Source organism: Eumetopias jubatus, unplaced genomic scaffold (genome assembly GCF_037043125.1).
Source record: "Eumetopias jubatus isolate StellerSeaLion01/CBP00866 unplaced genomic scaffold, mEumJub1_p1.0 scaffold_3, whole genome shotgun sequence".
Taxonomy (NCBI): Eukaryota; Metazoa; Chordata; class Mammalia; order Carnivora; family Otariidae; genus Eumetopias; species Eumetopias jubatus.
Window position 1 is genome coordinate 115,188,096 of NW_028274809.1, and position 15,937 is coordinate 115,204,032.

Sequence of the window (15,937 nt, forward strand, 5' to 3'; positions counted from 1 at the left end):
TGTGTCTTATCTCTTGGGTTATTAATGAAGTTTCTTTTGAAGTTTTCTTCTCCCTGCAATAAGTGTGTTTTGCTTTCTTTGGTTTGCTTGTTTGTTTTGTCCTCTGTATTTCACGTCATGAGCTCTCCTCTGATGTCTGATGATCCCGGCCAGTCTTCTCGCATTTAGGAGTTTGCAGCTAAAAGCTGAGTGGGATCTCTGAGGCCACAAGTGAAGTTGATGCGCTGGCACCCTGCCAGAGGGCCGTCTGTCTGATCTGCGTAGTTGGGGAACTGCCTGTTAGCCAATTGGATCCTTCCTCCCCCAGAAGTCTTTAATCTCCTGCCAGAGGCAAAAAGAAGACCTGGCTGGGTTGGGAGGAGAGGGGGCAGGGAGGAATTGGCCATTTTAGATGGAGTCAAGGAGAGTTTAAAGTCATATTGGAGGAAGGGAGGGTGTGACCATTTGGGTAACTGGGAAAAGAGCATTACTGACAGAGGGAAGCGAATAGTAAAAGCCTTAATGCAGGAGATTTCTTGCTTAGGTATATATTTACTTATTCTCTTTATAAGTTTTAAATACTTTTCCTAGTCCATTGCTTGGCTTTTAACTTTGTAATTTCTTTTGTCAAACAATTTTTCTATTTTTATGTAGTCAAATTTTGCTTTTTTAAAATGTGTGGCTTTATTTGTTTATTGCTTTACAAAGCCCTACCCTTCCCCAAGATTATAAAATCATTTTCCTATATTTTCCTTTCATACTTTTACATCTTTGTTTTTCTGTTTAGTTTTAAAGTAAGTTTTGAATGTATTCAAAATAGGAATCTATGTTTTTTTGTTCCATGTGTAGTCAGTTGTCCTGGCATCTTTTGTTACTAGTCCCTTAGTCCCCACCGAGTTTAAATTCTGTAACTGAGTCCGTTTCTGAACTATGTATTCTGCTGATATATTTCTCTGTTCCTGTTCCCCTCCCACACTTTACAATCACTAAAGCATTATAGCATGTTTTGTTGTCTGCCAAATGTTAGTGGGAAATCCCCTCTTCCACCTTCTTCTTCTTAAAAAAAAAAAATCTATTCATCTTTATTTTCTCTTCTGGATGAATATTACATATATATAAGGATTTATTATGTGACTTTGAGAAAATTACTACCAGTAATAATGCTTATAGCTTTTTTCTTTCTTCTTTCTAAGGCCTTACCTATAAGAGGCTAAACCGGCTCGATGAAGCTTTGGATTGTTTCCTGAAACTTCACGCAATCCTGAGAAACAGTGCCCAAATTCTTTACCAGATAGCAAATGTGTATCTTATCTGAAAAACCTGAGGACAGTTGTTAATTCATTAAATAATCTTAGCCAATTAGGTAATTGATGAGGATAATATTTTAAAACTTATCAGATTAATATGTGATAAAAATATTTGAGTGATCCTGTTTTATTTTTTTCAATTTTAATTCCAGTTTAGTTAACACTAGGCATAGCATATTGATTCAGTAATCCTATACATTACTCAGTGCTCATCATGGTAAGTGCCCTCCTTAATCCCCACCACCTATTTCTGTCATCCCCCCACCCACCTGCCCTCTGATAGCCATCTGTTTGTTCTCTATAGTTAAGAGTCTGTTTTTTGGGTGATTTTAAAAGATCATTTGCATTACAAAAGGAATTATTTAAAGGTTAAAACTATTATTTCTTAATTTTTGGAAATAATAATTGAAATAATTGAGTATAACATGTTTAATACATATAAGCTATTCACTGGCTGTAGATTAGATACTTTAGAATGTATTAACTCTGAGTCTTGTAGGGTATTTTTGAAGCAGTAACTTACTATTTAAAAGGAAAATATTGTTTATTACTGCTTGGTACTGTTGATTGAGTTTGGTTAATTTGTCTTATTTTAGCTGACCTATAGGTTTAATGAGTATAACTTTTCAAAGGCCTTTACCCTACAAAATTAGCCAATAGTTTATATGAATTCACTCATTCATTCCATTCACTCAGTAGTCACTTATTGACTGTGTGCTATATATGCCAATATTATGTTTAGAACTCTGGGGAATGTTGAAATTGAAAACATTCCTCCCGTGTCAGTTTCTCCTACAACTCCTGGCTTTCTTTAGTTTGGATTTTTTTTTCTTGCCATTGGTTGAAAAAGCAGAAATTTGTTAATGTTTTTAATGTCTTTGACAGTATTTGAAAAACATCTTAATTTCTCTCCTTATTTTAAAAATAATAAGCTTTCACAACAATATTTGGGAAGGGTTAAAATCTTTTTTTTTTTAAGATTATTTATTTATTTATTTAACAGAGAGAGACACAGCGAGAGAGGGAACACAAGCAGGGGGAGAAGGAGAGGAAGAAGCAGGCTTCCTGCCGAGCAGGAGCCTGATGCGGGGCTCCATCCCAGGACCTTGGGATCATGACCCGAGCCGAAGGCAGACACTTAACGACTGAGCCACCCAGGCGCCCAAAATCTTTTTTTTTTTTAAGATTTTATTTGAGAGAGAGTGCATGCATGCATGGGGGGGGCATAGGGAAAGGGAGAGAGAAACTCAAGCAGACTCCATGCTCAGCACAGAGCCCATCACAGGGCTCAGTCTTAACCACCCTGAGATCATGACCTAAGCCGAAACCAAGAGCCAGATGCTTAATTGACCATGCCACCCAGGTGCCCCAGGAAAGGTTAAAATCTCTCTTTTTTTAAAAAAAATATTTCATTTATTTATCTTTAGAGAGGAGGGTGGGCAAAGGAAGAGGGAGAGAAGCAGACTCCCTGCTGAGTGGGGAGCTTGACAGGGGACTCGATCCCATGACCCTGAGATCATGACCTGAGCTGAAATCAAGAGTTGGTTGCCTGACTGAGCCACCCAGGCACCCCAAGGTTAAAATCTTATGTAGAGGGGTGCCTGGGTAGCTCAGTTGGTTAGGCGTCTGCCTTCGGCTTGGGTTATGATCCCAGGGTCCTAGGATCGAGCCCCACATCAGGCTCCCTGCTTGGTGGAGAGCCTGCTTCTCCCTCTCCCTCTGACTGCCACTCTGCCTATCTGTGCTCTCTATCTCTCTGTCAAAAAAAAAAAAAATCTTATGTAGGTTTTTAAGTTAGCATTATCTTGATAAAATTTTATAGAAATATGTTAGGAAAAAGTATAAGGTATACCATTAATAATTTTAAATACTATCTGCTCTACTTTTGTTAGAGGACATAAAACATTTTTTAATGAAAAAATTATTTTTATAGCAGATGGTTTCATGTTTATTCCATTTAGCTTTTTTGTTTTGTCCATTTGATCTCTCTGAAATTGCCACTGTCATAATCTGATACTGCCCAGTTCATGATCAGTTTGGATTTAGTTAAGCACCTGATATGTTTAAGGCTGTTTGAATACATTTTCTTATTTTTATGTTTCTCTATGGTATCACATTTGCCATCATTAAAAACAAGATTCTTGGGGCACCTGGGTGGCTCAGTCAGTTAAGTGTCTGCCTTCGGCTCAGGTCATGATCTCAGGGCCCTGGGATCGAGCCCTGCATCAGGCTCCTTGCTCAGCGGGGAGTCTGCTTCTCCCTCTCCCTCTGCCCCTCCCCTTGCTCACATGCTCTCTCTCTCTCTCTTTCTCTCTCAAATATATAAATAAAATCTTAAAAAAAAAAACCCAAAAAACCCAGAAGATTCTTCTTTTTCAATAAAACTTTGGATTGGAATATTTTCATTTCACTGAGACATTTAATATAAAAATAGTCAATAAGTATGGTGGGAATAAATTATTTGATAATATGCAGAGGATTTACTAGGCACAAAATCTACAAAAACGAACTCCTAATTTGGGGTTTGTAATCTAATTAGAGAAAACTCCAGGAAAATACATGGAAACTCTTCCCTTAATCTTTGAACATTTTAAGAGAGGCAGAATAATTGAACACAATTTTCAGGCATTTTTATTAAGGACAAATTTTGGACAGTGGACAGTGCTTTGAATAAAAGAGCAAACTGTTAATTCTGCTAGAAATTTGGGAGTTGATCTTAGTGGATAGTAATGAAGCAAAAGGAAAAGCAAGGCATGTATGGAACATGAGTGTTACAGTGCTGCATTTTTCATCCCCATCCCTGAGGAAATTTAGAGTAAACAGTATTAAATAGCACATTACTATAGGCTAAGAAATATTTTTACTGTAATGTTGTTTTTAGGTTTCCTTATTGATCAGTGAATTTAGAAAAATTGTGTTATCCTTAACTAAAATTGTCCAAGATATGAATTAATGGAAGATCCCAATCAAGCTATTGAATGGTTAATGCAGCTGATCAGTGTTGTTCCAACTGATTCTAGAGCTTTGTCTAAACTAGGAGAATTATATGATAGTGAAGGAGATAAATCCCAAGCATTTCAATATTACTATGAGGTACGTGTAATGTTACTTTCCTTCTTCTTTTTAGCTTTTTACAAATTGTTATAAAACAGTCAGCAGGCCTTTTAGTTTTTAAAAATTAGAAGCTTACTAGTTTCTAAATGAATAATTTAAAATAAAATAAAGCATTTGTGGAATATAAAGTTAGTTTTTGATTAATTTAATAAAAAAATTAAAAGTACAAATTCATTGTTCCCTTGAAGCATGATTTTCATCCTTTTTTTAATTCTATTACTTAGTCTCAGATCATCTATCAGTACATCAAAAAGCTATTGATAGGTAATTTAAAAATATGTCAAACAAATGTTAAGTTTTCTAAATCTTGTAGTTTTAAAACTTACAAAGTACTTATGACAGCTCATACTTTTTTACTAAGAAACTTCACATTGGATAAATTCATTCAGTAGGTAAAATGTTGAGGTATAAATTATACGTTGCCACTGATGTTGTATTGTCACATTCCGTATTTTTTCCAGTCGTACAGGTATTTCCCCTCTAACATTGAAGTCATTGAGTGGCTTGGAGCCTATTACATTGACACCCAGTTTTGTGAAAAAGCCATTCAATACTTTGAAAGAGCTTCTCTTATACAGTAAGTAACTATACTGATTTCATGTTTACTAAAATGCCTTCTGTTGGGATTTGATTTTATCCCTAGAATTAGAATCTGATAAACATAATACAGGTATTATATAAGCAAATATTAATGAACATTAATGCATTATTTCCATTTTCTTGAATGATATTCCATTTTACTTGGTCTTTATTGTGATAAGTATATTAATCTTTTATGCAAAAAATTTAAAAAATACCTTCCTTAAGGTACTTTATTTTTCTTTTTCATATTTCAGCAAATAAGTATTATTTCATTATCAATTAGAAAATGACTGACTTGGTCCTAGGACAAGGTTTCATTTCTGAAAGACACCTAATAGAAATAAGTTGTGTTGGTTTTAATTTATAATCGATTTACATTGTATACTAAATATTTTAAAGCTGTCTTTAAGTTTATATCCGAATGTTTTATACATGCCTCATTAAAAAATAATTGAAAAATTCAGGTCTGTTTTGTATTTGGCCAAATTGAATTTTAACATTAAATGTGACTTTGAATCATTTGAATGATAAAGGAGTGCTTAATAATTTGATTGAGATCTGTGTGGAATTTATGTTAGACAATTTTGTTTTTTAATTTATTTTTTAAATTTAAATTCAATTATAATGTATTATTGGTTTCAGAGGTAGAGGTTTCAGAGGTAGAGGTCAGTGATTCATGAGTCTTATATAATACCCAGTGCTCATTACATAACATGCTCTACTTAATGTCCATCACCCAGTTACCCTATCCCTCCACCCCTCAGTTTATTTCCTATGATTAAGAGTTTATTATGGTTTGTCTCCCTCTCTGATGTCGTATTGTTTTATTTTTTCCTCTCTCCCTCTATGATCCTCTGTTTTGTTTCTTAAACTCCACATATCAGTGAGATCACATGATAATTGTTTTTCTCTGATTGACTTATTTCGCTTAGCATAATACCCTCTAGTTCCATCCATGTCATTGCAAATGGCATGATTTCATTTTTTGATGCCTGAGTAGTATTCCATTTTTTATATATATATACCACATCTTCTTTATCCATTCATCTGTCAATGGACATCTGGTCTCTTTCCATAGTTTGGCTATTGTGGACATTGCTGCTATGAAAGGGTGCATGTGCCCCTTTGGATAACTGCATTTGTATCTTTGGGGTAAATACCCAGTAGTGCAATTGCTGAATTGTAGGGTAGCTCTGTTTTCAACTTTCCTGGAACATCCATACTGTTTTCCAGAGTGGCTGCACCAGCATTCGGACCAACAGTGTAAAAGGTTTCCCTTTCTCCACATCCTTGCCAACATCTGTTTTCTGACTTGTTAATATTAGCCATTCTGATTGGTGTGAGGTGGTATCTCATTGTAGTTTTGATTTGTATTTCCCTGATGCTGAGTAATGTTGAACATTTTTTCATGTCTCTGTTGGCCATTTGTATGTCTTCTTTATATATATATATATTTTATTATGTTAATAACCGTACATTACATTAGTTTTTTTTTTTAAGATTTTATTTAATTATTTGACAGAGAGAGACACAGTGAGAGAGGGAACACAAGTGAGGGAGAGGGAGAAGCAGGCTTCCCGCCAAGCAGGGAACCCAATGCAGGGCTCGATCTCAGGACCCTGGGATCATGACCTGAGCCAAAGGCAGACACTTAACGACTGAGCCATCCAGGCGCCCCACATCATTAGTTTTTGATGTAGAGTTCCATGATTCATTGTTTGCATATAACACCCAGTGCTCCATGCAATACATGCCCTCTTTAATACCCATCACCAGGCTAACCCATCCCCCACCCCCCTCCTCTCTAGAACCCTCAGTTTGTTTCTCAGACACCCATAGTCTTTCATGGTTCCTCTCCCCTTCCGATTGCCCCCCCTTCATTCTTCCCCTCCTATCTTCTTTTTTTTTTTTTCCTTAACATATAATGTATTATTTGTTTCAGAGGTACAGGTCTGTGATTCAACAGTCTTACACAATTCACAGTGCTCACCATAGCACATACCCTCCCCAATGTCTGTCACCCAGCCACCCCATCCCTCCCACCCCCCACCATTCCAGCAACCCTGTTTGTTTCCTGAGATTAAGAATTCCTCATTATCAGTGAGGTCTTATGATATATATCTTTCTCTGATTGACTTATTTCACTCAGCATAATACCCTCCAGTTCCAGCCATGTCATTGCAAATGGCAAGATTTCATTCTTTTTGATGGCTGCATAATATTCCAGTGTGTGTGTGTGTGTGTGTGTGTGTGTGTGTGTGTGTGTGTGTGTGTATCACATCTTCTTTATCCATTCATCTGTCGATGGACATCTTGGCTCTTTCCACAGTTTGGCTGTTGTGGACATTGCTCCTATACACATCGGGGTGCACGTACCCCTTCGGATCCCTACATTTGTATCTTTGGGGTAAATACCCAGTAGTGCAATTGCTGGATTGTATGGTAGCTCTATTTTCAACTTTTTGAGGAAGCTCCATACTGTTTTCCAGAGTGGCTGAACCAGCTTGCATTCCCACCAACAGTATAGGAGGGTTCCCCTTTCTCCGCATCCCCGCCAACATATGTCATTTCCTGACTTGTTAATTTTAGCCATTCTGACTGGTGTGAGGTGGTATCTCATTGAGGTTTTGATTTGGATTTCCCTGATGCCAAGCAATGCTGAGCACTTTTTCATGTGTCTGTTGGCCATTTGGTTGTCTTCTTTGGAAAAATGTCTGTTCATGTCTTCTGCCCATTTCTTGATTGGATTATTTGTTCTTTGGGTGTTGAGTTTGATAAGTTCTTTATAGATTTTGGATACTAGCCCTTTATCTGATATGTCATTTGCAAATATCTTCTCCCATTCTGTCGGTTGTCTTTTGATTTTGTCGATTGTTTCCTTCGCTGTGCAAAAGCTTTTTATCTTGATGAAGTCCCAATAGTTCATTTTTGCCTTTGTTTCCCTTGCCTTTGGAGATGTGTCTAGCAAGAAGTTCCTGTGGCCGAGGTCAAAGAGGTTGCTGCCTGTGTTCTCCTTTAGGATTTTGATGGAGTCCTGTCTCACATTTAGGTCTTTTTCCATTTGGAGTCTATTTTTGTGTATGGTGTAAGGGAATGGTCCAGTTTCATTCTTCTGTGTGTGGCTGTCCAATTTTCCCAACACCATCTGTTGAAGACACCGTCTTTTTTCTGTTGAATATTCTTTCCTACTTTGTTGAAGATTAGTTGACCGTAGAGTTGAAGGTCCATTTTTGGGTTCTCTGTTCTGTGTGTGTGTTTTTGTGCCAGTACCATACTGTCTTGATGATTATAGGTTTGTAATAGAGCTTGAAGTCTGGCATTGTGATGCCACCAGCTTGGTTTTCTTTTTCAACATTCCTTTGGCTATTCAGGGTCTTTTCTGGTTCCATATAAATTTTAGGATTATTTGTTCCAGCTCTGTGAAAAAAGTTGTATTTTGATAGGGATTGAATTGAATGTGTAGATTGCTCTAGGTAGCATAGACATTTTAACAATATTTGTTCTTCCCATTCATGAACATGAAACATTTTTCCATTTCTTTGTGTCTTCCTCGATTTCTTTCATGAGTGTTCTATAGTTTTCTGAGTACAGATCCTTTGCCTCTTTGGTTAGGTTTATACCTACATATCTTATGGTTTTGGGGGCAATTGTAAATTGGATTGACTCCTTAAATTCTTTCTTCTGTCTCATTGTTAGTGTATAGAAATGCAACTGATTTCTGTGCATTGATATTAATCCTGCCACTTTGCTGAATTCCTGTATGAGTTCTAGCAATTTTGTGGTGGAGTCTTTTGGGTTTTCCACATAGAGTATCATGTCATCTGCAAAGAGTGAGAGTTTGACTTCTTTATTGCCGATTTGGATGCCTTTTATTTCTTTTTGTTGTCTGATTGCTGAGGCTAGGACTTCTAGTACTATGTTGAACAGCAGAGGTGATAGTGGACATCCGTGCCATGTTCCTGATCTTAGGGGAAAAGCCCTCAGTGGGTTTTTCGTATATGGCTTTTATGATATTAAGATGTGTTCCCTCTATCCTTACACTGTGAAGAGTTTTAATCATGAAAGGATACTATATTTTGTCAAATGCTTTTTCTACATCAATTGAGAGGATTATATGGTTCTTGTCCTTTCTTTTATTTATGTAGTGTATCACAATGATTGATATGTGGATGTTGAACCACCCTTGCAGCCCAGAAATAAATCCCACTTGTTCATGGTGAATATCCTTTTTATGTACTGTTGGATCATATTGGCGAGTATTTTGGTGAGAATTTTTGCATCCATGTTCATTAGGGATACTGATCTGTAATTCTCCTTTTTGGTGGGGTCTTTGTCTGGTTTTGGGATCAAGGTAATGCTGGCCTCATAGAAAGAGTTTGGAAGTTTTCATTCCATTTCTATTTTTTGAAACAGCTTCAGAAAAATAGGTATTAGTTCTTCTTTAAATGTTTGGTAGAATTCCCCCCGGGAAGCCATCTGGTCCTGGGCTGTTATTGGGAGATTTTTGATGACTGCTTCAGTTTCCTTGCTGGTTATGGGTCTGTTCAGGTTTTCTGTTTCTTCCTGTTTCAGTTTTGTACTTTATACGTCTCTAGGAATGCATCCATTTCTTCCAGATTGCCTAATTTGTTGGCATAAAGTTGTCCATAATATGTTCTTATAATTGTTTGTATTTCTTTGGTGTTGGTTGTGATCTCTCCTCTTTCATTCATGATTTTATTTATTTGGGTCCTTTCTATTTTCTTTTTGATAAGTCTGGCCAGGGGTTTATCAATCTTATTAATTCTGTCAAAGAACCAGTTCCTACTTTCGTTGATCTCTTCTACTGTTCTTTTGGTTTCTTTTTCATTGATTTCTGCTCTGATCTTTATTATTTCTCTTCTCCTGCTGGGTTTAGGCTTTATCCGCTGTTTTTTCTTCAGTTCCTTTGGGTGTAACATTAGGACGTGTATTTGAGACCTTGTTTCTTTTTTTTTTTTTAAAGATTTTATTTATTTATTTATTTGACAGAGACACAGTGAGAGAGGGAACACAAGCAGGGGGAGAGGGAGAGGGAGAAGCAGGCTTCCCGCTGAGCAGGAAACCGATGCAGGGCTCGATGCCAGGACCCTGGGATCATGACCTGAGCCGAAGGCAGACGCTCAATGACTGAGCCACCCAGGCTCCCCAAGACCTTTCTTGTTTCTTGAGAAAGACTTCTATTGCTATATACTGCCCTCTTAGGACTGACTTTGTTGCATTCCATAGGTTTTGAACAGTAGTGTTTTCATTTTCATTTGTTTCCATGAATTTTTTAAATTCTTCTTTAATTTCCTGGTTGACCCATTCATTCTTTAGTAGGATGCTCTTTAGTCTCCATGTATTTGAGTACTTTCCAAATTTCCTCTTGTGACTGAATTCCAGTTTCAGAGCATTATGGACTGAAAATATTCAGGGAATGATCCCAATCTTTTGCTACTAGTTGAGACCTGATCTGTGACCCAGGATGTGATCTGTTCTGGAGAATGTTCCATGTGCACTTGAGAAGAATGTGTATTCTATTGCTTTAGGAGGGAATGTTCTGAATACATCTGTGAGGTCCATCTGGTCCAGTGTGTCACTGAAAGCCCTTGTTTCCTTGTTGATCTTTTGCTTAGATGATCTGTCCATTGAAGTGAGTTGGGTGTTAAAGTCCCCTAGTATTATTGTATTATTATTGATGTACTTCTTTAATTTTGTTATTAATTGGCTTATATAATTGGCTGCTCCTATAGTAGGGGCATAAATATTTATAATTGTTAGATCTTCCTGTTGGATAGACCCTTTAAGTATGATATAGTGTCCTTCCTCATCTCTTATCACAGTCTTTGGTTTAAAATCTAATTTGTCTGATATAAGGATTGCCACCCCAGCTTTCTTTTGATGTCCATTAGCATGATATATGGTTTTCCATCCCTTCACTTTGAATCTGGAGGTGTCTTTGGGTCTAAAATGAGTCTCTTGCAGACAGCATATTGATGGGTCTTGCTTTTTTTTTTTTAAAGATTTTATTTATTTGAGAGAAAGAATGAAAGAGAGAGAGCACATGAGAGGGGGGAGGGTCAGAGGGAGAAGCAGACTCCCTGCCGAGCAGGGAGCCCGATGCGGCACTCGATCCTGGGACTGCAGGATCATGACCTGAGCCGAAGGCAGTCGCTTAACCAACTGAGCCACCCAGGCGCCCTGGGTCTTCCTTTTTTATCCAATCTGATACCCTGTGTCTTTTGATTGGGGCATTTAGCCCATTTACATTCAGAGTAAATATTGAAAGATCATGCATTTAGTGCCATTGAATTACTTATAAAGCGACTGTTACTTTATATTGTCTCTGTTCGTTTCTGATCTTTGTTACCTTTGGGTTCTCACTTTGCTTAAAGGATCCTTTTTAATATTTCTTGTAGGACTGGTCTGGTGATTACACATTCTTTTAATTTGTTTGTCCTGGAAGCTTCTTATCACTCCTATTTTGAATGACAACCTAGCTGGCTGCCTATTTTTCTCATTTAGCATCCTGAATATATCATGCCAGTCCTTTCTGGCCTGCCAGTCTCTGTGGATAGGTCTGCTGCCAATCTTGTAGGTTACAGACCTCTTGTCCCGAGCTGCTTTCAGGATTTTCTCCTTGTCTCTGAGATTTGCAAGTGTCACCATCATATGTTGGGATGTTGGCCTATTTTTATTGATTTTGAGGGGAGTTCTCTGTGCCTCTTGGACTTGGATTCCTGTTTCCTTCCCCAGATTAGGAAATTTTCTGCTGTAATTTTTCCAATATACCTTCAACACTTCTCTCTCTTTCCTCTTCTTCTGGGATCCCAATTATTCTAATATTGTTTTGCTTTATAATATCACTTATCTCTTGAATTTTCCCCTGGTGATCCAGTAGTTGTTTATCTCTCTTCTATATCACTTAATTCTCTCTTCTGCCTCATTTATCCTAGCAGTTAGAGCCTCCATTTTTTATTGCATCTCATTAATAGCCTTTTTGATTTCGACCTGGTTAGATTTTAGTTCTTTTATTTTTCCCGAAAGGATTCTCTAGTGTCTTCTATGCTTTTTTTGAAGCCCAGCTAGTATATTTATAGTCGTTATTCTGAACTCTAGTTCCAACATCTTACTTATGTCCATACTGATTAGGTCCCTGGCAGTACTGCCTCTTGTTCTTTTTTGAGGTGAGTTTTTCCATCTTGTCATTCTGTCCAGAGATGAATAGATGAACAAGAGAACAAAATACTAAAATGGCAACGACTCCAGAGAAATATACATTAAATCAGAAGAGACCCAAAACCGAAAAAAATTTAAAAGAAAGAAAAAAAGAGGATATAGTCAGACAAGTGAACAGAATAGAGCAATACCCTGTATCCTGTGTGTGTTTTGGTCTGTTTGTTAGAAATCTAGATCTGAAAATTGTAAAGAAAGAAAAACTTACATATAGACAAAAATAAAGTTAAATACAATGAAATGATAGAAGGTAACTGTAAAAATAAAAATTAAAAGACAAGAAAAAACAAAAGAGAAAAAAACAACAACAAAAAGGAAGGCATATAAGCAGACAGGTGAACAGAACAGAACAATACACCATATCCTGAGTGTATTTTGGTTGGTTTGTTAGAAGAAACTACATCTCGAAATTGTAAAGAAAAACATATATATACTAAAATAAAATTAAATACATTGAAAGGATAGAATATAATTGTAAATATGAAAATTTAAAAGGACTTTACAAAAGAAAAAAGAATATGATCAGACAGGTGAATAGAACAGAGCCATACATTAGATTTTGGGTGTATTTTAGTCCATTAGAGATAATTGCATTCCAAAATTGTAAAGAAAGAAAAACTTATATATACAAAAATAAAATTAAATACAATAAGGGATAGAATATAACTGTAAAAATGAAAATTAAAAATGATTTTAAAAAGGAGTTGATAAAATAAGAAATTGGTTGAAAAAGGAAAGAAAAAAATTAAACTTGAAAGACTAAAGAATCGTGGGGGAAAAGCCATGAATTCCATGTACTGTATTCCCCTAGTACTGGAGTTTTGCAGTTCTCAGTGATTGGTAAAGTTGGTGTTGGCTGGATGTTCTTGCTGATTTTCTCGGGGAAGGGCCTGTTGCTTTGATTTTCAAGAGCCTTTGCCCCAGGAGGAATTGCACCGCCCTTGCCAGGGGGCCAGTCTAAGTAATCTCCTCTGTGTGGCTTTTGTTCCCTGAAGCGTTTCCATGCAGCTTTTAGAAGATGGGATTGAAAATGGCAACCTCCCAATCTCCAGCCCTGGAGCCAAAAACTTGGGGCTCCACTCCTCAGTGTGCCCTCAGAGAAAGCAGTCAATCACTCCTGTCTCCCTGGTCTCCATCCGCACTCTGTGCTCCAGCCTATGACTAAGTGTTTCTAACTCAGGCACATGACCCCGTTTCGAGTCTCCAAATCCTTAAGACTCATGTAGCACGCTCCCATGCCGTTCCTCCCAGGGAGGAAGGGGTTCTCACTGTTTCTGCCACTTGCTGGGCCCCTGCTTAGGGAGCAATCCCCTGATCATGCCGTGGTTCATGGTTTATGGGAACCCCTAGCTGAGAGCCCACTCCTGGGCTTGCAGATTGCACCTGGCTTCCCTGCTCCGATGCCTTGGGAGCTCTGCTGCACTCAGGCACCCAGTCTTCCTGTGACCCTAGGGATCCTGAGACCACACTGTCCCAGCAAGTGTTCCACCCCTGCTTCGCCACCTGAGCGCCTCTCAGGCAGGATGTCCCTCACCAGAACAGACTTCTAAAAGTACTGATTTTGCACTCCACTGCTATATCACTTGCTGGTAGCTGGCTTATGAATGCTCCCTCCCCCCGCGGTCTGTCTTCCCATATATCACCTCAGATTTGCTTCTCCGCACCTCCTACCTTGCAGACAGTGGTCGTTTCTCTGTAGAGTTGCAGCTCTTCTTTTCTTTGATCTCCAGTTGAATTTGCAGGTGTTCAGAATGATTTGGTAGCTATCTAGCTGAATTCCTGGGACCAGATGAAACTAAGGTCTCCTACTCCTCCACCATCTTGGACTCCTCTCCTAGACAATTTTTTTAAAAAAAGATTTTATTTATTTATGTGAGAGAGAGAGAGCATGAGTGGGGGGAGGGTCAGAGGGAGAAGCAGACTCCCTGCTGAGCAGGGAGCCTGATGCAGGGCTCAGTCCTGGGATTCTGGGATCATGACCTGAGCTGAAGGCAGACTCTTAACTGACTGAGCCACCCAGGTGCCCCTAGATAATGAGTTTTTATGTTAGCTTCACTAGCTAACATCATAAAACTTAATCTCTTAAGTCACATAAATTTACTTTGAAAATTATAAAACTAATCACCAACACTAGGGGATAGTTTTTAGTTTAATCATATACTTGAGACTCAAGTTACAAAAGTAACACACTCTAACTTTTTATTACACTTAATACTAACTCTAGCCTTAGCCCATTAGCTCATATAACACCCTTCTTACTTTGAGACTCCATCTACCTTGACTCCTATTTGTGAATGTTGTATGTTGACCTCATAGCCATTCTCTTACCTTGTCTAGTTCATGTTCTTTCTCTCTATGCCACCAATAGTCTAGTTTCACAAATTTAACCTCCCTAACTCCTCTGCAGTTCAGCCACCTAGATCTTATCTGATTCTGATTATCACCCAGCACATTTATACCAGTAAAGTCTCATTAATATCCACCTGTTTGAACATAACCTCCTCTCTTTCCAACTTCCGTACAACCTATTTTCCATTATGCCTTTCTTTGATAAGACCTCCAGTCTCCTGACCTTCCTTTCTCTTGCAGTCTCAGTGTTTCCTGGCTTTAGTTCTGAGCCTGTCCTTTCTAGGCTGCTTAAATGATCACATCCGTTTCCTTTCTTGCTTACTTCTTTACTTTTTCTCTCTTACTTTTTTTTTAAAGATTTATTTATTTATTTGAGAGAGCGAGAATGAGAGAGAGAGAGTACATGAGAGGGGGGAGGGTCAGAGGGAGAAGCAGGCTTCCTGCTCAGCAAGGAGCCTGATGTGGGACTCGATCCCAGGATTCTGGGATCATGACCTGAGCCGAAGGCAGTCGCTTAACCAACTGAGCCACCCAGGCGCCCTCTCTTACTTTGCTGCCCCATCTGTCCCAATACATTTCAGTTCATGGGTTAATCCAACCATTTATTCCATCCTATTCTATTCATACACAGCCTCGGAATCACTACTGGACACAACTTATGTAACCAGATGGGTTGATGCCATACAAATTTGTGTTTTGTGAACACCGCTCATCAGTCTTAAGTGTCCCTGACTAACTGCCCTTTCTGTGTTCCTCACAGATCTCCTCAGTCTCTCTACCTATTTTAAACTTAAATTTCCCAGAAAATAGAGAAGTCTTTTCTAGGAACTCCCTTAATATCCCCCTCTCCCTGCTTTCCTGTACATTTAGTTTCTGTTCCCACCAGTTTTTACTTCCGTCTGTGTGACAGAGACATTCAATATGCATGTGGACATTTATTTTCCCGAGCATTTAATTTCTGTACCATACATCTAATTTCCACTTTTTCTCTCTTTTTTTTAATATGCTAAATCTTAATTTGTCAGGTGAATTTTCCCTCTACAGTAAAAATGTAAGCTCTCTGGAGGCAGTGGAGAGGTGTTGGTTCTTGTGTCACATGGTTCTTACATATTCCAGAGTATTTGGCATATAGTTGAATTAAACTACGTTACCTATCATTGGTATTCCTTTACTGTAGAAACTCCTCACTTTGCTGTATTTCTTATATGTTTATGGTTCTTAGTAATCTGGTATTTCTGGTAATTGTGTTAAGCCTATACTATTGGTTCCTGTTTTCCTTTATCCCTAAATCATGTCTGAAAGCATCAAGAAATCTTAGTCATAACTGGTCCATTTAATGTAATATCATTATTAGAGAATTTCATGCATTA

At 37.9% G+C, this 15,937-nt stretch overlaps 1 protein-coding gene across 1 annotated transcript in view; it reads left to right on the top strand.

Annotated features, from left to right (window-relative positions):
* The window catches only part of IFT88 (intraflagellar transport 88), a 145,488-nt gene that overhangs the window by 77,947 nt on the left and 51,604 nt on the right, over positions 1–15,937 (top strand). Inside the window, exons 18-20 of the mRNA XM_028105472.2 lie at positions 1,173–1,281; positions 4,229–4,379; positions 4,862–4,977. Of these exons, the coding sequence (XP_027961273.1) occupies positions 1,173–1,281; positions 4,229–4,379; positions 4,862–4,977 (376 nt within the window). The remainder of the gene's footprint in view (positions 1–1,172; positions 1,282–4,228; positions 4,380–4,861; positions 4,978–15,937) is intronic.